Source organism: Centroberyx affinis, unplaced genomic scaffold, assembly GCF_046629955.1.
Source record: "Centroberyx affinis isolate AG114_WGS23_722 - 3 ecotype Tasmania unplaced genomic scaffold, CSIRO-AGI_Caff_v1 ptg006768l_1, whole genome shotgun sequence".
In the NCBI taxonomy this organism is placed as follows: Eukaryota; Metazoa; Chordata; class Actinopteri; order Beryciformes; family Berycidae; genus Centroberyx; species Centroberyx affinis.
In genome coordinates this window covers 39,408-64,070 of record NW_027283435.1, presented here as the reverse complement: position 1 = coordinate 64,070, position 24,663 = coordinate 39,408, and the positions used below count along the sequence as shown (strand labels likewise).

Here is a 24,663-nt window from a genome sequence, read left to right as displayed (position 1 = left end):
TAAAAATAACCAGAAGGAACTCACTAGTCGACCCCAGAGAAGACATTTATAACTGAGGTTTTTCAGAGGAAACAACTGCCGCTGGGCAATTACATACATTTTTCTTGTAAAAATAATAATAATAATAATAATAATAATAATAATAAAGATTTCAGTAGATAACCTCTTGGTTACATGTCTAGTAGGAAAATAAGAGCTTTCTGTGCTCTCCAATTTCCGTGTTTCTGTTGGTATGGAGATACGAATGCGGAGTAGAGGCGCAGCAGTCTGTGAAACGGGCTTGTTGTTTTGGAAAGTGGCAGTTAATCTTCAAGACCCGTTTCGAGGTAAGGAGGGTGGAGGGAGTGTCAGCCAGACATTTCTCTTCCACGGTCACAGTTCTGGTGGGCTTACAGAACTTCCTGGGACTTTTGGGGACACCCCAGCCCCCCCCCCCCCCCCCCCCATCCACCCAGAGATCTACACATGAATGGGACAACGGTGGCCTTATCGCCTCTTGTGTAATCAGTATGCAGTGCTATACCCAGAGCAGTGCTCCTTAGCCTCTAGAGACCTCCTCATTGGCATGGAAAACATGGAACACAAAAAACAAACAAGCAGAAATAATAAAAAAAAAGAAAAAATGCATTTCACTCCATTACATCATAAAACTAAGTCCTCAAATCAAATAGGCAAGCTTTAAAATGGCAGGAAACTTTAAAAATGCAAAAAAAAAAATTAATTTACTCCATCCATTATGTACAGTGTTTAGCTATTCTCCTAAAACACAGAATTTCCTTATATGGTACATGTTTTGTGGGGCTAGGAGCCTGATATGGAGCAAAGAGAAAAACAACCAAAACACAAATCAAAGCACAAAATCAAAAACAAAAGAAATAGTGTTTCTACTGCGTATCAGGTCAACTGATGCAATAATTTAATTAAGAAATACGATAAGAGGCTAATGTAAAATAATGTTGTGGCAGGGAATTTCCAATGATTAAAAAACAAAACAGAAAACTGTGACATTGTGACACCACTGTCTTAAATGGTAATCGAACAAATAAATCAAATACTAACAGCCAACCAGACGAGCTGAAAGTCCAACGAGATGAAGGGAAGTAACTAATGAAACACAAACATTAGGTGAGGGAGTGATTTCCGGTGCGTCAACCTTGGTGTGTGCTCAGGAGTTTCTTTAGGTTTGGTAGTTCATCATGTCCAGGCAGAAAACGTAGACGGAGAAGGCTGCGTTCTACAAATGATTTTCCTCTACAAAACATCGATCTGGCTGGTTTTGCTTAAAGTAGTTCATACTGGAGGGGGGGGGGGGTCAGTCGTGTTTATGTGTGGTAGATCTTGTGCTCGTACTCGGTAGTGGAGCAGGTGTGAGGAGCGGCCATGCCTCTGTGGATGGGCGGAGGGCTGCTGCTGCTGCGGTGGTGGTGGTTGTCAGTCAGCGTCAGGTTGAGCAGGCTGGTGCAGGTGGGCAGGTAGACATGCTGCACGTGCTCCACCTCCGACCGGCACACAGGACACGACTGGGGGAGAAGAACACAAGAGAAAAGGTATTTCAATGACAGTGATAGGTGAGCATTTTTGTGTTTTGTTTATTTTTAATGAGGTGTTCTCTATAGCCCTCTACGCTTGGATACCAGACTTGCTCTGGTGGGCCAGAAAGGGCTAATGAGGTTACAGAGTCATCCATTACGTTTTAAGCAAACTTGGAGTTGGTAAACTAAATTTTAAATTGGACTATCCATTTGATAATATGGTACAACCATTACTCTTTGGCAATCTGACCAACACGCTTATCCAGAGTCTCTTGTGGAATGATTCATGTCATCACCAACACTGAGATAATCTGACCTCACCACACACCTATTAAGACACTCTCAAATGTCCACATAAATGACCACAACACAAAGCATGAGACCTGAGCCAACTACACCAAGTTCCCAAATACATTACAGTCTTAAATGCAGCCTCGTACTGCATGAAAGGCTGGCTTACAAAGTACAAATTACCATAATGATTCCTTCAGCCCCACAGCTAGCTGCACAGCTACTCTACCCCCTGCTCGCCACATGACAATCCATGTGTAGCCAGCACATTACATAAAAGCATGACGCGGCAAAGCCTGGGTAGGAGCAGAGAGGGGCCAGCTAGGGGGATACGGAACCATTATCATATTTCAGATAGAATATAGAGCCATGGAAACCTGCCCTCTCATCAAATGGGCCAGGCAGAGGAGCGCTGACTGCCATTTAGGCAATTCATTAAACATCAGTAAGGTCATCTGACAAATATCAGTGTTAGGATTGAAGGACAGTGAGACAAATGTCTTATGGGGAGGAGAGGGCAAGCTGATGATATAAGATATAAAGGGAAGAGGCTTGAGGAGGCAGGCAGAGACTTAATGCACAGTCTACCATTCCCTTTCAAAAATTTGTATTACTCTACACTTCTCTCCAATTCTTGGCTAGCTTAGCGAGTTGAGATAAGGTCAAAATTGATTCCACATTCATGGTGAAAGCAGTGGATCCTTCCCCCTCTCTGTCTCAGTTTCTTCTCACTCATACACATGTAGTTAATGTAGCCGTGTCACGTTTCCTAGTTGAGTTAATGGAAGGGAGATTTGCCTGGCTGCTATAATCCCCTCAAAATACAAACACACACACACACACACACACACACACACACCATCTGCCTCCACAAAGTTGGGCAACATTTAGCTGATTAAGTGGGGGGACAATCAGGTTAGCAGAGAGTGTAAGCAAAGCCCTGGATGGCTGTTTAAAGGACCATAAAGGGATGAGAAGCTGGAACTATACAGCAGCAAACTCAAAGTCAGTTGAGGTGAAGGACCAAACAAAACAAGACTTTGTTTGGTTTTCGTATGATTGTCCTCTTGTCTAGCCTAATAAGTACTGCTTATTAGGTAGTGATGACATCTCACCTGGAGCTGATTTGCGCAGGTCTGGCAGCACACCATATGGCCGCAGGGGCAGAACGCGGCGTCGATCTCCTCCTCGCAGCACAGCATGCACAACAGCGCCTCTCTCAGCTTCTGCAGCCTCTCTTGCAAAGCCCGGCTCTGCTGGCAGCTGCCGCAGTCCAGCTCCTGCTTGTCCTGCTGGTTGTCCCTGCTTGGGGAGCGCGAGGGGGGCGTGCGTTCCCCGCTGCCAGAGCGAGCCACCAGGTCCACGATGCCTGCATTGTAGAGGGCGCGTCGGGCGTGGTCGTACACCTCCTTGGAGGTACGTCGGATGTCGAAAACGTATTTCTTGCCTAGGTTGATGTTCTCGTTGAGAAAGAGCGAGGCCAGGTGGCCCTTGAAGTCGCGGCTGTACTGCATCATCACTGCGTTGGTTACCGTGTCACACCTGGGGAGGGAAAGAGACGGGAGGATAAAGGATGAGATGTGATTACTCATGTCAATCACCACAGTCAGAGCTGAGATATGTGTAACAGATATGTCACATTTTGGCTGTCAGTGGGATCATAATACATAGGCATAAATGTATTTTACAGCTACAGGAATTTTCTCATTTCTGCTTTCATTACAAAATCCTTCAGTAAACTTTGAGGAGGGTATGTTTGTGTTAATTTAATAATTGAATATCCACGCTGCACTGTTTATTCAGAGAACGTCTGTAGCTCCCCGTGTTCTGATGACACATTCCCCACTGTGGGCAATACTGTATACTTGCATCTGAGCAAGTGGGACGAAGACATGCCTGCAAAAAAATCTGCGGACTCTGAGCTAAAACCCATCCCTGAAACAAAAGGAGAGGGCCGTCTTTTGTACCTTTGTGGCTATTGTGACTGACTGAGAACAATTTCATAGCTCAGCCATTTGAATTGTCCCTGCTCACTGCAAATTGCCGACACGTACACATATTTCTCTAGGGTAAGGAAAAACAGCATCCATTTTTTTTGAAGATTGCCCTGTTCAATCTATGCTTTCATCATTATTGCTTCAGGCCAAGGACGTGGGACTGTTGTATGTGGTTATGTGTCTCACTTCGCATGCGTTTGTACCATGGAAGGGTAAAAAAGGACCTGAAGCACACTTAGTAAATGTGTATGAGTGCGGTTAGGAGAATGCATATTCAGCAAGCACTCCATGCCAAACAGAGCAGAACCAGTCTTTAGAGAACACATTTTAGGTCAGGTTTTTCCCCCTCTCACTCTAAATCTACTAGTCTTTAGTGAAGGAGAGTCAACAATCCATTGCTCGAGGCATTATAATGACACGCTACAGTGGCCAGGAACTGCTCTTCGAAAGCAGCACAGATTGGTGAATGACTGACAAACAGCTAGGCCTATATCCAGGAGCGCCGACAGGCACCTCCACAACATTAGCATGACAAACTGGAGCTCTGATTTTACAAAAGAGCTCCAAATTCATTTCAGTGAGCTGTAGTCTACAGTAACAAAGGATTGTATACAGTGTGTTGTGAAGCTTGGCTAATCAAGAACCATAAAGGAGCAAGCAATTATGTCAGCACTGACTTTGTTTGCGTATGCTCTACAAATGATTTTCAACTGGGACAGTGCAAAGCGATTGACAGGATAGATTCTGCAAAAATCTGTAGGTTCAGATCGCAAGTGAGTAATTGATCTGGGTTTAAATATGACATCAGACTCTTGTCCTGTGCCCTCACCTGTAGAAGGCGTGGGTCTCTGTGATGGCCCGGTACAGGCCGCTGGCTGCCCGGTTACTGATGAGCTTGAACAAAAGCACCACGCTGTCACTGGTGTCCTTGGTTACAGTCAGGTACACACTCTTCCCTGACTGGGTGGCAATCTGGATGATGGGATAGCTTATTCTAAGAAAAAAAAAAGAGAAGGAAGCGGTTATAAACTGTATCCTGTCAGTCACTTCCTCACAGAGTAAGACATGCAGTTCCCCAAAACAAAAGCATCTGAACTTGTGACTTGATATCTAATGAGGCTGTGACAAAAATCTTAACTTGTCTCTGCTGCATGTTCAAGAATTTTGCTAATGACATTAACCACAAGACACAAGTCTACAGTATATCATAAATGTATAATTGATGCACCATCAACTTTGAAGATACATGTCAAGTCAAGTTTATTTATATAGTCCTTTGTCACAAGCATGTCTCAGAGGACTTTACAGAGAATGTGTCTAGCTAGGTCTAACTAAACACAATCAATGGTGAACAAAGTTATGTAGGACAAACATAGCAAAAAAACACAGGTAGGCAAGGTCAGATTTAGCAAGACAAACAATCTACCTATTCTATATAGCCTAACCTAGGCCTACATAGGCCTATTAGTAGATGTATAGGGTGTGTATATACCTGTTGACTAAGCTGAAGTCCTCCTTGCAGACGGCGATGCCCTCAGGCCCAACCCCTATGGCCAGCCGCTGGCCTTCGGCGTCACGGGCCCAGTGCCACTCCACACCGTAGTGCTCCAGAGAGGAGATGAGCTGCAGGGCCTGGTACTCCACGGAGCCCTGGCTCAAACCCTCCAGGGCCTTGTGTCTGGAGATGATGCTGCAGGAGGAACACGGCCAAGGGGAGAGGAGGGGAGAGAGACAGACAATCGTTTCAGTTTATTCAGTTCTCTTTCTCAATCTGGAAACGGCATTGTATGACATGAGCCTTAGGAATACATGAAATAAGGTTAATCATACACAGGTTCTTATATCAAGGAGCACCCACTGAGACAGGTCTATTATATAAAGCAGACTGAGTGCAACAACACTGAACATTTTGGAGTGTGTTGTAACTGTCAAGCTTGAGCATACCCTCTGGCGTAAAGCCCTGATGTTAAATCACTACTATTCTGACAACTCTACTTATAAGATCAATGCTCAGGCAGCAGAGCTGGATATTTCCTTTTGCCAGTGAAGGCTGCTGAATTGTACAGACCATGAATTGGTAGGAGCTGCATGATGGGATTTCTATACCAGAGTAGGGAGATTGTTATTTACAATTCATGGACAGGAAAAGAAAAGTGTTGAGAAAAATGGCTGTTGGATCCACATCTGTGCACACACACACAGTGTTTGGAGGTGCAACAATGAACAGCAGTGCCTGCTGGCCCGATACAACACATAGAGGAGGGGTTTATTAATACAGTATAGCAGGTTTGGCAGATGGGGGATGATAATGTATAATTTAAGAGCCACAGCATTTGAGGAATAGAGGTCTCCCAGTGCCTCTTGCACCACAAACAAATGGCTCCAGAAAGCCACTCTGAAGGCAGCAGCAAGGAAATGGAGACACTGCAGTGATTCTTGAATAAATTCCCCAACAATGGTGGATGGGACAGGCAATTCTGTGGAGACCGTTTGTTGGAGATGGGAGTGAGAGAGGGGGAATTCGGTTTTGTGCTTGTTTGTCAACTCTTCTCTTCTGTGCCTCTGCCCAACATTTCAGCATAAATCATCTCTTCATCCCCTAATCTGACAAAAAATAAAAAATAAAAAAAACAGGCAAACAAATACTTATTTGTGAGCGGCTTTTGTGTTATTATGCTGTCCTGAAGTTCAGAGTGCTTACTGAACTGTACAAGTATCAGAGCTGTATTAACGCCAAAGTTCCCAGCTTCTGGCCACTAAAACTGTCAATTAGGTAAATTTTTTCCACATACATTTTTAGACAGTACAAGCTAAGTGAAGCAAATGGACTATCATCAAATATCCATGCTCTAACCACTTCAATATGACTGAATGATGTAGTGCTTTTTGACACCCCAGCAGCAACAATCAAGCTGTAATTAAAACTCATTAGTGCTTCTGCGGAGCCATGGCTCTCATTCAATGATGAGAATTTGATACATCACAGACATTATCCATCAGCACCAGTACCCATATTTTTAAACCAACAAAAGCAAACACTGGTATTAGCACGCTAATTAACAAAAACAAAAACATTCACCTCAATGAAAAACAAGCAAGAGGCCATCAATAAAAAAAGGAGGCCTATTACACTGTATTTCAGCATCTTTGCTAACAAGGCTGTTTTTTATCCATATTAGCTTGGTTGAGCTGGGTTGATTAGTGTTGTGCGTATCGAGTGTGTGATGAAAATGCCTGAGTGTAGCAGGGGTAAACAAAGCTGATGGCTGTGGCCTCACGACCCGGGACAAACACTGGAGTGGTTTGGCTTGGCCTTGCTCCCAAAGCTACCGCTGCCCCCTGTTCTCCCACTTCTTTCTCCATTACACTGTTCCCTCTCTCCCTTATCTCTTTCCACTCTGATGCCAAAGTTTTCCAAACTTGACTATTTAAAAGACCGTATATTTGTTTGTTCGGCACTTTCATAAATAGTTGTTGTTGTGCTTTCAGGTGATGTATTATTTACACAACCAAATTATTTGGACTATACAAATACAAGCCCATTGCTTGCTCAAGTGTTCCAGATTTAGGTTAATCTGAAGAGTCAATAATTTGCTCATCTCCCAGTTGCTGGTTTATCTGCTCAACTGCCTTAACAGTAGCCTAGTTTTCTCAGACTGCACATAGCAGTACAGGGAGTCATTTATCTGGGTTTAGTATTAACCAGTGGAGAACTATCTGCAGGTATCTGGATGGGACGCAAAGCCAGAATCAAAGCCAGAAATTTTACCAGCCAACGTGATAAACATTGTAGGCTACATTGTAGTCTTTGACTTTTCAATAGTGGATCTCTAATCCAGGATGGTTGGTAATCTCTGGAGTCCTCATTTGGGAGAGGACTGCCATTAAAATATCTTTTAGATTATTTTGCATGACTGATGGCATTAAGAAAGGGCTGTTGCCATATATTTCCTGTCAGTGTAACTGCTATTTAACACCAACTTCAATTCCCAGTTATATGACCAATGCAATGGGACCCATGTTCTCCGACTTGAAGACTTTGCAGCAGTGAAATTTCCACTTAGTCATCCAATGGCCAAACAGGTTTGGTTCAGAGTGAGAATAACATTCAAGATGAACAGTGGGAGGTTTTCTTTCTGTCAGAGGAACTCAGCAAGCACATGCTATCTGCTGTCCTGTCAGCTGCTCTGTTTGGCTGACGAGTGTGTGTGTGTGCGCTAGCTGTAAAACAGCCTGACACTGTGTCTGTGTGTGTGTGTCACTTTGGGTAAAGAAGATACACTGGCAAAAAACATGTATAAAAATAAAATAAATAAGTAAGATAAGTACTACCCAGTATAAAATGTATTTTCTGGTCTCTAGATTTTATTAAAATTCACTCAAGGTTGGACACCAGCTACTATTATATACCATTGTTGGCAGATTGCCATGACCCAGTATTGACTTTTCATCATGTCTTCATGGAGTGGACTCTTACCTCTCTTAGAGGTAACAATGGTGCGGAGCTTCAAAAAAGCTGACGCAAATAAAGGTTAACAGGTTTCTATGACGGTCAAATGGTCAGAGCAATTACGTAAGCATTTTTAAAGCAACTGCAAGACTAATGATATGGGACATGCAACAGTAAATACACAGGAGAAGAGGTTATGGTGGGATTCAAGCCTACATCAGTCCAAGTGCTTAAGATCCTCTTAATCTCCTGACACACCAATTAAATATTAGTGTATTTATGCTGGTACTAGGCCATGATTGATAAGTCATTATTGTAGTAACTCAGACCACATCTGTGTAGATTATGATAGTTTTATAATAATAATAATCCCAATTACATTTCCCTATCAGCCTGCACAGCCCGAGACTTTATCAAGGACGGATCGCTATCGCTTGATCAAATGAGAAACAGCATAATTGCGTTTTATCAGGGCGGATGTGTGGTTTAAAACCAGCTAATAAAACATGTCAAGGTTATCACCTTTAGTACAGGTGAGATGTGGTCCAAGATGGCCAAAATCTCACATTGGCCTAGAGGTAGAAAAAAAGTGAGCAAGGTATTGAACCCTTAATGCTCCAGCCAGTGCTACACTACAGGGCATCCCGTTCTGCTGTCTCCAAGAACTCATATGGGCAGGGAATTATGCGAGTGTGTGTGTTTATCTTGGAGGGCTATGCAAAAGGACAAATTCCAGTTACCTTGTGTAAACTGCTCAAATAACGCAATACTATTAGTAATGTCTCAAGTCAGTGCAAGGTTTTCACTACAGTTAGATTTAGAGAGAGCAAATGATCCCAGACCTGCACTTGGGGAGGCAAAACAATGAATACCTCTTCTGTTAGATGGTGTTAGATAGTGTTAGATAGTTTATGTATTCATAATTCAGTCTTGTTTATTGGCTAGAAAAAAAAAAACACATCAATTTTTGCTCCCCTTAAAACTAATGTTTGTCCTTTGAAAGATGCCGTACCTGTTGATAGTGGCAGGGCTGGGTTCCTCACCACACAGCTCTGAGTACCAGTACTTGGCTGTGTTTTGGTTGGTAGTCGCCGAACTCGGCTTGTGCCAGGAGCGAGCTCAGCTCCTCTGCTTGCTCCGAGCCCATGCGCAGGTGACCGCTGTGGAGGTCCTCCTTCACATGCATGAAGAAGAGTGTCTGGAGACAGGAAGGAGAATATGGAACAATGGTCAATGGGAAATCAAATAATGCTGTTGTTATCTAGAGAAAGGCTTTGGTGAACAGAATTTAGTTGAATTACACAAACCAGGCAACATATGTCTTCTCATCTAATCCAAGTGTGCTTTCTACCATTGTGTGCCATGTACCTCAAGCACGTTCCTATTTGAGATAGGGCCTATTTACAATCTGCAAATTACTTTTCCATGTGTGATGGGTGAGGCGCCAGGAGGTGGACAGTACACACAGGCTGGAGCAGGTGGTTGTCATAAGGCTAGGATTTCACCACAGACAGCAGTTGTGTGCGCGTGTGTGTGTGGCAGGAGAAAAAACAAACAAAAAAGCACCATTTGTTCGCTCACTTCTCTTCCTCTCACAAACACACACCAAAACAGACTCGCTTCTCTTTTAAGGGACACAAGCACTGAAGAGAAGAGAGAGAGAGAGAGAGAGAGAGAGAGAGAGAGAGAGAGAGAAGAGAGAGAGAGAGAGAGAGAGAGAGAGAGAGAGAGAGAGGAGAGAGAGAGAGAGAGAGAGAGAGAGAGAGAGAGAGAGAGAGAGAGAGAGAGAGAGAGAGAGAGAGAGAGAGAGAGAGAGAGAGAGAGAGAGAGAGAGGAGAGAGAGAGAGAGAGAGAGAGAGAGAGAGGTTAGGAGTGGATGGCAGTTTTTCCCCAGTGTATGAAGTAGTTTGACTTTTACCCTGGTGACTGACTGAACTCTTTGCAACCTCTTATCATTCAGAAGCTACATGTGTGTATGTACGATATATATATATATATATATATGGGTGCGTGAGTCTGTATGTGTTTGAAGACATATTTGTAAGACAGCAGTAGGGGTTTGTGCACATGTGAGAACAGTAGCAGTGTGCATCTATTGGGGCAACAGATCCTGCCTCTATATGACTACTTATTCGTGACCCCTGCCGTGTGCTGTCAAGCGATAAGGCCCACAGTGTCGCAACATGGAGGGGGTCTGTGTGTGATAATGGCACTTAGGCTGAGTGATAATGGCCAGACCTCTGTCTGCGTTTCTCGCTCCATGGCTCATTGTCAAAAATGCTGTTCAATAACCCCATAATCAATGCAATACACCCATGTAAAGTCACCACTAATCTTGTTCTGCCTGACAAAGGGGACTTTTATCAAACCACACTCCTTGTTCAAAATGCTTGTTTTGGTGCCCAAGATGAGGTGGGGATTAGGCTTGTTTGTCTGGTGACGGTAGAAAACAGTTAAAGATCAATGCTAGTCAAAAACAACAAACGTCATTGTTCGGCCTGAGCGATTAGGTTAGGACATTGGGCTCTGGTGCAGCCAACGAAAACAACAAAATTCTCTCAAGAAATAAGTCATGGCAGGTCCTTTCCATTGTTTTGACCAGAGGATCTGAGGAATTCTTTCCTTCTTGCTAACAGCAGGAGACAAGACGTCAAAAGGAGTAACATCCTGATTGAATCAATCCTAACATCATGAACGATGCTGAACCGAGGTAACCTAAACCTACCATTGCTTGGTATGTCTTTTCAGATCTAAATAGATATGGGAAAACAAGGAATTGAACAATACAGAGTGCTACTTGTATCCTAGTACACTCCCATATACATAGATGTGGGATGTAAGGTGATATGAAGAATGAGGTTTGCAGTTCATTAAACAATGACTGTAAGGAGGACAGCGGGTTCTCTCTTTGTAACCTATGGCACAGTAACTATAAGAAGATTGTAAGGCATCAGCCTGCTCCCCATCACCTGCTACTGTAACACAGTACCACAAACCGGTTAGGCAGCTCTCCACTGGACAATGCTGTTTGGTTAACTCTTCTTTCCTTTGCTATCATAGTCTCTTTTGTCCCCATGTCTCCTTCTGAAGATTTATTTTTCCCCTCTTTTGCGCCAGAGCTTCATACCCCAATTTCTGTCCTCTCTCCCTTCTACGCTCCTGCACTCCCTACAGGCATGTAGTTGTGCTCAGATAGTTGTGCTCAGATGAGAGCCAGTCAGCTGCAGAGGGGCAACTCCCTAGTTTTTCCCCTCTTCACACATAACATAGATAGCAAACACAGCTGTCGCCATACATGTAGTGACCTAATGTAACCCCACCATCACTCACTGTATAGTCCATAGGCATGGGCCTCACTTATACCAATGAAAAAATTGACTTTTAGCATCTAGTATTGAAAGGAGGTCTAGCCAGAGAGCCATTTAATGTGTAAACAACAGGAATATGGCTTTGAATCTTGCTTTGGCCCACTACATCCAGATGTGGCAGACTAAAAGCAGACTAAGCCAGATTCTTGTCTATTATTTGTGCTGAAAAACTCCCTTGGGCTATAGCTCTCTTTGAAGGCAGATGTGAAGAGAGATTTTTCGTTTGTGCAAATCAGGTCATTGTGACTTAGGGGTATTTGAGGGGGGTGGGAGGGACACTTTGGCTCACAGGCGGGATAAGGTAGCACTTATCCCCCCTTTGTTAAATTTATATAAACCCATTGTGTTTTGTTTATATAGAATCTACATCTTCCTGTGATGTCTTGTGGGTATTACAGGGGGCATGGGAACAAGCTGGGGGTTGCATTTCCTCTGTCATCTTGCGGGAGTGGAAACCAGGCTCTTGAGGGAGTAGCACACACCAGGTGGCACAACACTCACACACGTGTGTACTGTAACCGCCGCAATATGCAACAACACCGACACACCTCATCCAAGAGAAACAGGCACTGCACTTCATAAGAGCAACAGAAGCAGCAAAAGCAGCTGTGAGCCACTTAAAACAAAGAAAGTCTACACCACCCCTGATAAAGCCAGACCATAACAACAGAAGCCCCATAGCTGGCTAGCCTCAGTCATAACAAACAGCGCTTTGATATGGTGTCAAACATCCCATTCCCCCCTACACACACACACACAAACACGGTGCTCTATTGTGTCAGGCCCAGCAGGCGTCATGTGACGGAGCGCTGCTAGTTAGCTACCTGCCTGACACAAACAATAGGCCCCAACCTGTCTGGAAGGTTACCACAGGGCGCCGGCTAGGGGTAACTATAGGGCACGCTGCAAAGGTTACTCTAGTTCAGGTGGGGATTTAATAAGGTTAATGTAGGTCACTGTGCCATTGAGCAAGGCATGTAATCCGTTCAAAGCTTCTAAAAGCACATCTTCCAGCCTGTCATGAGCTTGGGTATTGTGACACTATGATGGCAAACTCAACACGTGGTCACACTTGTGCAGAAAAATAATGAGCTCAACATTAGTGCCACATCACTAAACCATCGGACACAATATGGACAGTGAATGTTGCCGGCAGCCACTGGTCTGCCGAGCGTGACATCTGACCCGTGCACTCCCTGCTCCACGGTGTTCACACGTGTGTAAACGGACGTGTGTGTTTAGCTAGGTTCCAGCCTAAATGCCAATCATCATTTGGGAGAACGGACTTCTAATAAGCCTTTCAATAGAATAGGCCACAATTGTACGTAGAGGTTACAAGTGGTCACAGGCCAGCACTGGGGATAACTGCAGTTCACAGGCCTACTGACAGCTCCCCTGCCTCAATGCCCCAAGGCTGGAATGAGAGGCATCGGCTCTGCACTCTGCCATGCCCCACTTTAACATGACTAATATTGCTATACACAGCTGTTCCACAATCAAAAAGGTAACTTCTCCAACACCAGCTGCGGAGTGAGCAAACACTGAGCTAGCATTGAAAGCTTATCTCAGTAACTCTCCTGCTTGATAACAACTGCTATGAGCAACCGCAAGAGTAAAGAGGAGAAAGTAATGAACTGCACACATGACCTCAAACACAGTACGGTTATTCTTTCAGCTGTTTACTTCTTTAAAGCCCTAGTCATGAGTCTTTCCAGTCAGACAGCTAACCCAGGATTAGGATACCCAGGTGGTGTGATGCCCCCTCTGCACCTGTCAAGGTCCATCCTAAACCCTGCTGGGAAAATAAAAAGAGCATGGGAGAAGCACAGCAGTGTACAAAACCAGGAACAATCACTCACGACGTGGCCCTTTGAGACCGATTGGTTGAGATGGTCTTGCACAGACGATAAATCTCAAAAAGCCCAGCCCCAATTCTTTGTGTGTTCGCCTTTTCGAAATGTTTCCTGAGCGGGTGAAGCTTCTGAAAGGATGTGACAAGCCTTAGGAAGACTGCCAGGAAAGCGATTCCCTCTCCCTTTACAGATGGGAAGTGACTGGATAGGTCTGGACATACTTTCTCAAAAGATGTTATTCTTTTCCGAACCCATCAGGTTTACAAAAGGTGACAAGACAAGGGACAACAACGGATAAACAAGCACCATGCGCAGCCAACTGGACATGTTGGCATCTTGAGGCATGAAGGCAGCCATCGCCCATGACATGAGTTCTATGCTACAATTTCTATCATGCTAATAAGAAGAGAGGGCAGATGGGTGAAAAGGCTTTGCAGTTGCGTGATGTAGGGAGCGTAAGCCGGTGTGCATGTCAGCTTCTCAAGACAGTGACTTGGCCGGACATATTCACAGAACCTGTACCTAAATCTGTCGGCTGCTAGGAGGGGAAGATGCCAGGCTGCATCAGGCTCACACTCCAGGAGGCGTTATCAGCGGACAGACCTCCCCTCTGGATGCATCAGCCCATTTGCTTCACCATGTGAGAGTAGCAACACACATTACCAGTCAGCCACATTCGCACATACACCATTAGGGAGGCACCCGCAAACTGTACTTAAAACACCGCATCCATCGTCAATGCCCCCTAACTGACATACCAGATAGACAGACTGAACACTAGGGAGTCTGTCCTGGGACCACAGCCTCCTGTCCTAGTTTACTGTATTATACTCTATCCGCCTCATCATTCCTTTCTCCTTCGTAGAGATAACCCACAATCAAAGTCTTAAGAGGCTTAGTCATTTACAGTCGTAATACCCCCACCCCGGTGAATGCCTTCAGAGCGCAGTGAGAAATGAGTGCGCTTCAAATAGGTGGTTGTGGTTGTGGGGGTGGGAGAGGTCATCTGGTGTGCTGCGGGAATGTTTGAACACTTGATTGCATGGCTGGAATAATTCAATTAAAGCAGGCCTGAACCCTGAGAGAGAAAGTCTGGAAATGGGTCACTGGCAGCACAGCTGAGTTAGGGGGGGCGGGGGTGAGACAAGTTGAGTTGATTTCACCTGATTTCCTTCACCCACTCTTCGAAGCATTACATTAAAAAACACCAGTCTCTCCTAAAGCCCAGTGTTTGTGGATTTTCAAAACAACTCATCGCTGACAAATCTAAATGTTAAGAAAGCATTTGGCACACAATTTTCATAGCAGATTAAAAGCAATTTTCTATTCCCATGTGGTGCCAGAGCAATAAAAGCACTGGGTAACTTTTTTTCTTCAAGTATCCAGTGGCTTATTACAAAGTCAACGAAGCTCATCTCCTCGTTGGTCCTCCCATCTATAAAACCATTGTTTCATTTTAGTGTTTTCTGCCCTAACCAAGAGTGTATTACCCACGTAGGTCGCAGAATGTCAGCCAGTTCTCCACACAGAAGAACAAAAAGTCCCTACTAGCTGAAACCCAACACCTCTGCCTAGCGACTGCACCTCATCCAGCCAATCACCAGTAGAGTTTCAGACCTCATCGGTTGGGCTCTCAACAATGCGGTTTGTAAGTTAGTCAAATAACATTGCCAGGAGCTGTGTTCGAAGGGGTTACTGGCTGTCAATGAACTCTAGTAAACTCTGCTCACTCTCTTATCCCCAAGCCTGGGTTGAATGGAAAGTTGGAAACTAATACTCTTTCCAGCCAAACAAGAGTGTTAATCACACAATTATGCAGAAAGTAGCGATAAAATAATCCCAAACACTAAATAAAACAAAAAAACCCTTAGCTCTGTGCTGATTTCAACTGACTAAGAGCCATATAGCAATGAAACAAAGAAGCTGTTTGTATGCTAAATGCCTTGGGTTACAGGCTGGTGCGCAGTACTGGATGGTAAAACAGTGATTAAAGCCAAATACCAACCCTGGGTTGAGACACTAAACCAAAATAACAAATTCCAGCTATCATTCTTGGGCGAGGGCTAATGTTATGGCTCCAAACAGGAGAAACTGGGGCTGGGTTACTAGAGTGCGCATAACAGAGTTGGTAAGACAAACCAGGGGAGAAGGAAAAATCATAGGGAAAATGAAAACAACTTTTAATTCCCGACTGTGAGGCTTGCTGATATAAACTTAAAAATAGAAGATTACCCTGCTAGTTCAAAGTTATTTAGGCGATGAGATGAATTGTGTTTTTGTATACTTGAAGACCCACAAGCATTTGTATGTGATCTCCAGTTTGATCTTCTCCTGCAGCCTGCGTCAATAAGTTGCAAATGGTAACAGTTATGTGACCTGAATAAATTACCTGTGGGTACTCAAGTCTTTTTGCAGGACATTCAGTTGTAGAGGCAATGTATGAACTCTGCCACGGTATCTCAAGGTGATACTGCTCTCATCCCAGTTTTTGGGGATGAACTGATGGAAATTAAAACTGCAATTTCCATGTAGAACAAAGCTGAACCATGCAGAATATAAGACGGGGTCAAGTTAGTCCTCTTTCTTCGTGCATGGTTAATTTCCAACCCAATTTTGCTCTAGATGTGCAAGGATTCCTCTTTAGTTAAAACTCATTTGGCTTTTGGCTGGCTTTAGAGAAAGGCTTAGCCCCAAAGGGGGGAAACGGGTTAAGAATCAGGACCTCTAATAAAGCCTGTGCTAATAGCCATGTCCTTCGTGGCTATCCCACATTACCCTGATCAGAATGCTAAACGCAAGGCTAATGAAGGGGAAACATTCGCATATTTAAAAAACATGGGCAAGGAACACCCCCTGGCAAGTGGTGTTTAATGATGCAGAGAACATACTGTGGGGCCTTTGGGTCAATTACTCCTAAACCAATCAAAAGCGTGTTCATCTTCGATTCAGCGTCTCCTAGCCAATCAGTAACAACACATCACTTGGCATGTCATGGAAAAACAGATGAATACAAATCAGAAGTTCTTTGAGCAAGGATGTTGTTGAGAGCTGCTTTTCTATTCCATTGGCATGAAATAAGAAAATGCTGAAGCCAAGAATCTGGGCTGCTGGAAGCTTCTTTCAGTGCACACCAACTCCATCTCAACCCACTGGAAGGTTTGAAGGGCCCTGCTTTGGTCTTTGTTCAAAATAGCACTTCAGGTGTCCAAAATAGAAATGGAGAGATAAGAGGAAGCCACCCCAATATCCAACTTTATGCATTAGGAAAGACTGCCATATTTTTTTTTTTATTGTGTTTTTTTTTTGTTTTTTTTTTAAAGCAAGCCGGGAAATGCCAGATTTAAAAAAAAAAAAAAAAAGGGCCAGGAGACAAGGGGAATCTCAAAGCAATGAGATTAAAGAAAAAAAGGTTTTTGATGCAGGGGACAGAGCTGCCAACGTATCAGGCTGAATTGAGCCCATGCAACCCAAAAAGAGAGATGGCCTGCACTTTCATGGAAAGCTTTCTGAGGGTGCCTGTATTGGGAAGAATTACCAAAGGTTATACAGGGATTGCATTATTAATCATAGGAGGTTAAATCCTCCTACAGCACAGTTTCCTGCGAGCAGCCACTGCTCATTTTGGGATTGACGCCTATTCTATAATTACCCAGAAAATATGGATGCACGCCTGGATAGTAAACAGACACATTTTCCGGCTCTTTGATAAAACCTATAAACTTGCAGTCTGCCAAAGGTGCCAGCCAGCACCCTCCAAAGAGGAAAATACATTAGCACAAAGCATCCAAATATTCAGCTGTGTGTGCGCACACTCCATTGACCTGGCGGGCTTTACGTGGCCAGAGGCAGCAGAGTACACAGCAGCTTATATAAGCAGCTTGCTGAGCTCTGTGTGCGCTCAGTCCACTGTAGGTTATGTAATAAGGCCTATAAGAAGGGTGGAGAGACAGAGGGGCCCACCCCTCAGCTGAGCAGAGAGTTAACAGTGCCAAGGAACCCCTTTCGCCGCCTGCCCTCTGTGTGTGTCAATATCCTGCTGAGAACATTTCACACCAACTTGCATACATCATTACGTACTTTGCAGTCTGTGTGGTTATAGGGCGGGTGTGTGTGTAGTGGCTATAGGTGGGTGTCAATAACTGGTTAATTCCTTCACCGACTGACATCCCCCTTAAAACACTCACTTGCCAAGAACAGTCTGTTCCTTATGGGTCTGTGTGTGAGAACTTTTTGGAGGGCCAGATATGCAGTGGTTGTCTTAGGCAACACTGACAGTGCAGTGCTTGTATGAGACGAGCTGACAGATTCTAAATAGAGAAAACACATGCAGCATGGCAGATATGGGAAAGAAATGAACCTCCTGGAGTGCATCTTGGACACGCATCCCAGAACTTTTTAGGAAGATGTTCCCCCCGCAGTGAAATTGGCATTCGTGTGTGACAGAAAATGTTTGTAATAGACGAAGGCTGTCTGTGTCATGTGCTTCAGAGTAAGTGTGCCGGCTTGCATGCCTGCCTGCCTGCCTGCCTGGGAGCATGTTTGCAGTCAGTACATGACGTGTAGAGGCCGCGGTAGCCTAAGTAGGGCAAAGGTGACAGCACAAAGAGTTAGGGAAAGGGGAGCCTGCCGGGTTGCCGTAGTGCCAGCCACGTCATTCTGAAACAAAGACTTTTTTTTCTCCCCACTAGTGGGACACAGGCGTCTGGTCAGCACTGGGTCACAAAAAAAACAGTGTCAGAAAGAATAACGAGAGCAGATTCTTATTATGAAAACTCATCCTCCATCTGTGTCATTATGTCATTATGTGGACATTTCACCCTTTCATTACTAATACAAAACAGGAAAGAAAAAGCTGCAAGCACAAATAAGAGCTACCCTTGTATTTTCAAGACGGGTGAAAAAAAATAAAAAAAATAAACTCTTCACTGCCTGTGACGAGAAAAAGATATACATGACATTCATCCAGAGAAAAGTCATTACTTTGACCCTTGAAGAGGCAATATAAATTTCACAGCGCTATGTGTTGGTTCCCAAAATTCCACTGCTGGGCACTGTCAACATTTGGCCCTCCTCTCTCAAATGGATGCCAGTCTTAGCTCCCCCACCACTTAAATGATATTACATCTGAGCAGATGGATGAACGGGATGAATGCCGCGCCAAAATTAAACTTGTGAGTTGACAGCACGGTGGCTTGTATCATGTGTGGCTTTTTATTAGCAACAACCCCACATCCCCGTGCCTGCCATCTCACATCTTTATCTCACCTTTTTCACAACCCCATGACCCACCCACCCCCTCCGATGCCAGCCATCTGTTGATGACCCCTGCTAATCTAGTGGAGGTCACAGCGCTGGCAGCCAAGTGCACTAAAGCTCTGTCACCCTGTCGCCTTTCTCCACTTTCCTCGGCAAAGACGACCAAAAGAGGGCCAGGGTGGGGAGGAGAGGGGACAAAGAGTGGGAATGAGATGGATGGAGAGAAAGTGTGAGGGAGGAATGAGGGCACTTCAATCCAATAGCAGTAAAAAGATGGTAAGACAGAAAAAATAAGTTGAAACCTCTAAACACTTTGGCTGTGAATCTTTTCAAAAGTCATGCCAATAAAGCACATTGGACGGAGGAAGAAGGGAGCAAGTGAGCGAGCAAGCGAGAAACAGCTGAAGGTTAGAGAGTGGGTGAACGGGAAAGCAACTGAGAGCATGCTGGAATGCCAGACAGACAAATCCTGGCCAAGGCAGATACATCTCAGTTTAATGAACAGCTCTAAGTGGCATGCTGTGTGTGAGAGAGGGGGCGAGAGCAGTGTAGAGCGGAGCTTAAGAAGACATCCGACAGATTTCCCCTCAAAGCGTGCCCTCATATGCCTCCCCTCCCTTCTCCTCCCCTTCTGTGGCTCCAGGCCCGCAGTATCAAACCCTCGTGGCACCGCCTGGGGTGGATACAACCATCCGATGATATTACACCGGATACTGTGTGTAAAGCAGTTTTTTTCGGACAGGTTCTGAGGGCTGCAAATGCACTCGCTATTTATAACTTCAAACGACAAGGGGCTGGGGAATACTGAGTCAGGATCCAGACTTGTCAAGGCGCGTTACCTTGTTCTGACTGGAGGGTTTTTATTTTAAGAATCCGGTGAAGAAGAGACGGTTGGGGGGGGGGGGGGGGTTTGACTCTAAAGATGTAATTTGCTATATCAAGTATTTATCATTGGCTATTGTCTAAAACAAGATTATGAAGGAAAAGAAAACTAGCATATTTTTAATCACTTTGCGATTAAAGAAAGTGCCTTTTTATGGCTGTGAAAATACTATACTGTACAAAGTCCACATGAGGTTCAAATGCCCACAAAATGAAGCTATCAAAAATACTGTGGAAAACTAACTCCATAACAATGACTCATAACCTTAACATAGAATAGGGATAGAATGAAAACAAAAAAAAACAGTGAGCAAAAAAACCCCTCAGCTAACCTCATCGTACAATTTCCAAACAGCATCTGCAAAAAAGTCAAGCTGTTGGACATGCTTTTGTTCAGACAAAAACGGTAAAAAACAATAGAAACAAAAAAAGCACAACAAAAGTTATTTTGACCACCAGGCCAGAGTTGAATGGGTGCAGCGGGGGAGGTCGAGCTGGCTGGCCTCGGAGGGCAGGCTGTCGCTGGCTACAGAGGGGACAGACAGGGACCCTGGGGGCAGGCGCAGAGCAGCACACAGCCCTCAAGCCGCCGGATCACATTTCCTGCCTAGCGCTCCACCAAAATGACCTATAGTAACCCCGGCAGGGCTTGAGGAAGAGGTTACTACAGGGCATTCCACTGTACTGGAAACAAAACGCTTATATTAAGAATGGCTTTGGTTTTGCTTTTCCAGCCCCTGCTCCTCTCTGCATGCGACTTGCAATCATAAGAGCACACAAACGGCTGACAATGGGATGTAAATTGTCACACAAGAATATTTTAATGATGAGCACAAACTAGATTTAATTTCCCTCTTGAACTTATTCCACAGAAAGGTGACAAGATGATGTGTGGATACTTGGTATAGTGTGCGTCATACAGGAAACGTATTAAACTTTCACATCTGTATGTACGCCTGTGAGCAAATGAGATGAGTGTCATGTGGATGATCATACCGAACATACATGATGTGGCGGATCCGTGTGCATATCTATTTATGTACCATGCAAGTTGACAAACATACCTCGTCTGTTCCTGCAGAATGAGATGGGGCTCCACGAAGAACTTGACTCGCAGCCTCAGCCGACATGGGGTCACGTTATCCATCTGCTGGCAGATGCGATTCCTCAGATTGAGCCACAGGTTTTCCCCTTTGCTGCCTGAGAATTGCAGTCCAAAGTAGTCCACTTCAATTATGCCCAACTTTCTACAAACCTGGAAAGAGATGAAAGAAGTCAGGCAGGTCACGGAAGCAGGTTTTTGACAAAGCAATCCAAAAAGGGATCCCAAAACCCAGTGGACATCTTTTGCATACTGATAAGTATTTTGGACATTATAAAAGCTTTATAGTTTATTTAAGGCAGCATGCTTATGGCAGTGGGGTGGCATAATGAGTAGGGGGGCCACCGCTCAACCGGAGAACCCGGGTTCAACACCCTGTGTAAGCAAGCATCTGCAAGGCTGAAATGTCCTTGAGCAAGATATGGAATCCATACCAGCTCCAGAGGCTCTGACCTGCCTGTGGATGGGGGGCAGGCAACAACACAATTTCCGTATGGGGATCAATAAAGTATCACATTATTATTTGGAAGCTGAGGGAAAAAGAGTGTGTGTTTGTCACTTTGTTCAAAATGATTTTTTCAACCCCATTGCTACTCACGCCGGTAAAACACATCAATATTCTGTTCATAAAGCCCAAGATAGGGTGGAAATAAAATCGGAGCTTCTCCCGGGGTAAAGGAGCTCATCAAAGCCGCATCCCACGCCCCCTCCACGGCGCGGCCATAGGGTTATTACATAACTCCTAGTCAACGTCCACAGGGAGGCCGGAGGCTGGGATAAAACCCATTCAGACCCACGGCGAGTTGGGAGTAGGCTATGCATACGAAATAGTTGTGTATAGATTTCATTAGTGGAAAACACCCCGGGCTAGTCTTGAAAAGTTTGCATATACTGTGCATGCCAAAACAAAATGGGTGAATATAGTAATCAACTTAGTTCAAACTCATGTTGCAGTTTATCGAGTTGAGCAGAAACTGTGACTACTTGCAAAGGGAGACGAATGAACTAAAGTAACCTCGACAAAGCCATCTGCCTCCTACAATGTATAGGTAGGAATCACCACCGCAAAATCATTCGGGCAGTTTTTTATCAATTTAGCAAAGTTCCCTGCATGCATGTCGACTACGATTTGACATTTTTCACAGGTTTCACTGTTACAAGAAAATGTGTCATTTTTGTCTGAATGTTTCGCGCGATTGAACATTTTGTTTCCTGTGCCTCTGTGAACAAAGCCGATGTATCGATAGTTTTTTTTTTTTTGCCATGCATGTTTACAGATGAAGTTCACAACGGATGCAAACACGGGCAGTGAATGCAACTTGATAAATTATTCCTCATCGGACAACACCTGAGCTCAATCACTCAATCTTTTCAGCAATCAGGGTGTCCGTGTCAGAAAGCGAGCGCGAGCCAATCCATATTAAGTTTAGTTGTGGAGATGTCAAAGTTTCGCATGATAACAAAAGCACCGCTGTCCTGTCTGGGCATGACAATACGTTTTAAAAAGGCACCAAATCAACAAAACGTGATGTGTATTCCACCACACCACATCCTACCTTATTCAGACAGTCTTCACCATTCGCCTTCGCATCAACTTCCACTTCCATCACCACCGAATCCGGACGAGTAACGTGGCAAAGCATTTTGGCTGTGTATTCTTTTAATCTTTGGTGTACCACTCTTTAAAAATAATAAAACAAATCTCGTTAGTCTTCTTTAAACCCCCCCTACATCCAGCCTTCTTCACTTTCTTAGCCCTCTCACTCCGTGTGGCGAAACAGCAGCCACCAGCTGTAGGCTATATCAATGAAATGCTGTGCAAAGCACCGCCTACTTAGAGGTATCCAATCACGGCCAGCTTAACATAGTCGTCGAAAAATCTGAGCCAATCACGAGTCCTGTTCCATGCAGACCCAGCTCCAGCTCACCTCCCGTGCCTGGACGTGTGAGGAGTTCACGGCGCCCTCATCTGGCCCGCCTGTTGCATGGACCTGAAATGGTCCTCAACTCACCTGCCCGGAATGAATCAGACATTTCAACCAACTTCAGCAGACGTTGGAGGGAGTTTAATGGTGTGTGTATACGGTCTGTGTGTGAATTATGTATGGGAATGCAGGTCAGAAATAGCTGTGGTAACGGGAAAGGATTCCGCCATGGCACTCTCTGTCCAAAGCATTATGAATTTTTAATGCTGGCAGTTCCATTGTTGTGTTGCCAACTCGACTCCACTTTTCCATACCTATTTCTGCTACAGTAGTCAGTGCACCGACCTTAATGTACCATGTTGCTTTTCTCAAGTTCAATAACATTATCACTTGATCATGGCAGCTGTGATCAAGGTATAAGTGAATTTATCGTCTTCACTGTTGACATTAATTGCAATCAATTCATAATGAGATTGCTGTGATCAGATGTGTTTAGGCTAGTGGCCAGTCATCTGCACACATTCATCAAAGCCTCTGACTTCAGTCTAAATCTTTTCAAGTTTTAAAATGCAGTCTGGCTGCAGCTTGGGAGCTTCTCTTATGTCTACCTTAATGATAACAAGTAAGAGATGTTTCCTTCCCTGACATATAGAGCGCCATTTAATAATTCAGTATGTTACTCAGGCCTATTTCTTCCAGAATATCTAGCCTTTTTATTTTTGATATTTAGCACCTCTTCTATGTTAAAGGGCTGTAATTTTCACTAAGGGAGGCATTTATGAAGTCTAAGTTATGTTGATTTCAAAAGTAAAAATTGTATCCATGGCTTCTTCAGAAGACACAGCAAAAAATTGCAGGCAGACACACACACACACACACACACACACACACACACGCACACACACGCACGCACAAGGCATGGTGTTCAGCCAGCCTCTGTGTTTGTCTGCCAGGGGACATCTTAGAGGAGAGGCAGTGTGAATCTCCATACTGTGCTATTCTCCAGGCACTGCACTCCCGACGTAGCAGCAGTGATTCACATACAACGGGGCCCAGAGCCGGCTCCTGAACACATGCCTAGTTATTCTCTTTGAGCATGGACATTGTGAGATGAGATTTTATTTTACATACTGTATATGTGAAGATGCATTGTGTTCAGTGTGTTTGTCTGTAGATGTCTTCACAGCTGGTTTACATAGAACCATAACACAAAAAAACACAATGCTCAGAGGGACCATGCCACAAAAAATGATTCACTGACTTGGATTTAAATGAAGTAACTTTACAGACAGGCCTTGTTTTTGTCACCCACAGTGAAATAAGGGACAGGCGATGGATTGGTGTCTGTTTGTCTATTTATCCAAACTGGTCTGATTTTTTGATTAAACTTCTGGGAATGATACAGTACATTGCCACTGAGTTCCAGCATTTACAAATTACACTGGTTGTCCCAATGGGGGCACTACGCCCGTCCATCACATGGAATATCTCAAACACCAGAGGTCTGATTTTCACAAAACTGATGCATCTTGCCAATGCACTGAGCCCCAGCTCCTACACAACTATCCCAGTCCCACACAATAAATAAGTGGAGGGTGACTTATTTATCACTGTTTGGCTCAAAGGGTGACTGCATCATTCATGGGCTAAGACATGTTTACTGTTGTTAACGATGGAGGAGAAACTGTTTTTTATTGTGGCACGAGGGCATAAAATCCATACCATTAAACCAGGCTCAGTATGTACAATTACATGTAATTGATTTAAAAAGATATGATATGTATGTTTTGTTAATGATGTGGAATCATTCCAGTGACCTTCCTTCTGTCCCAAAGACATGGCCTCCACCATACACACACACACACACGCACACACACACACTCCCCCTTTCAGCTGATAAAATCTGTAGAGTCAGTTTTTGCATGTGTATGCGCGTGTGGGGGTGTGTGTGATAAGGTCAGCCAGTCTGGAGTCGGCAGTGACTGGTGTCCTTTAGCCCTGAGGTGA

At 44.3% G+C, this 24,663-nt stretch overlaps 1 protein-coding gene across 1 annotated transcript; it reads right to left on the bottom strand.

The window, feature by feature from the left end:
- Positions 1–1,322: 1,322 nt before the first annotated feature.
- On the bottom strand, positions 1,323–22,487 carry LOC139639039 (E3 ubiquitin-protein ligase MYLIP-A-like). The gene is given in 8 exon segments (XM_071513077.1): positions 1,323–1,520; positions 2,939–3,365; positions 4,650–4,814; positions 5,313–5,510; positions 9,283–9,353; positions 9,355–9,468; positions 20,690–20,884; positions 22,288–22,487. Coding segments are annotated over 8 exon segments (1,455 nt in total). The 5' UTR covers positions 22,375–22,487.
- Between the last annotated feature and the right edge of the window lie 2,176 nt (positions 22,488–24,663).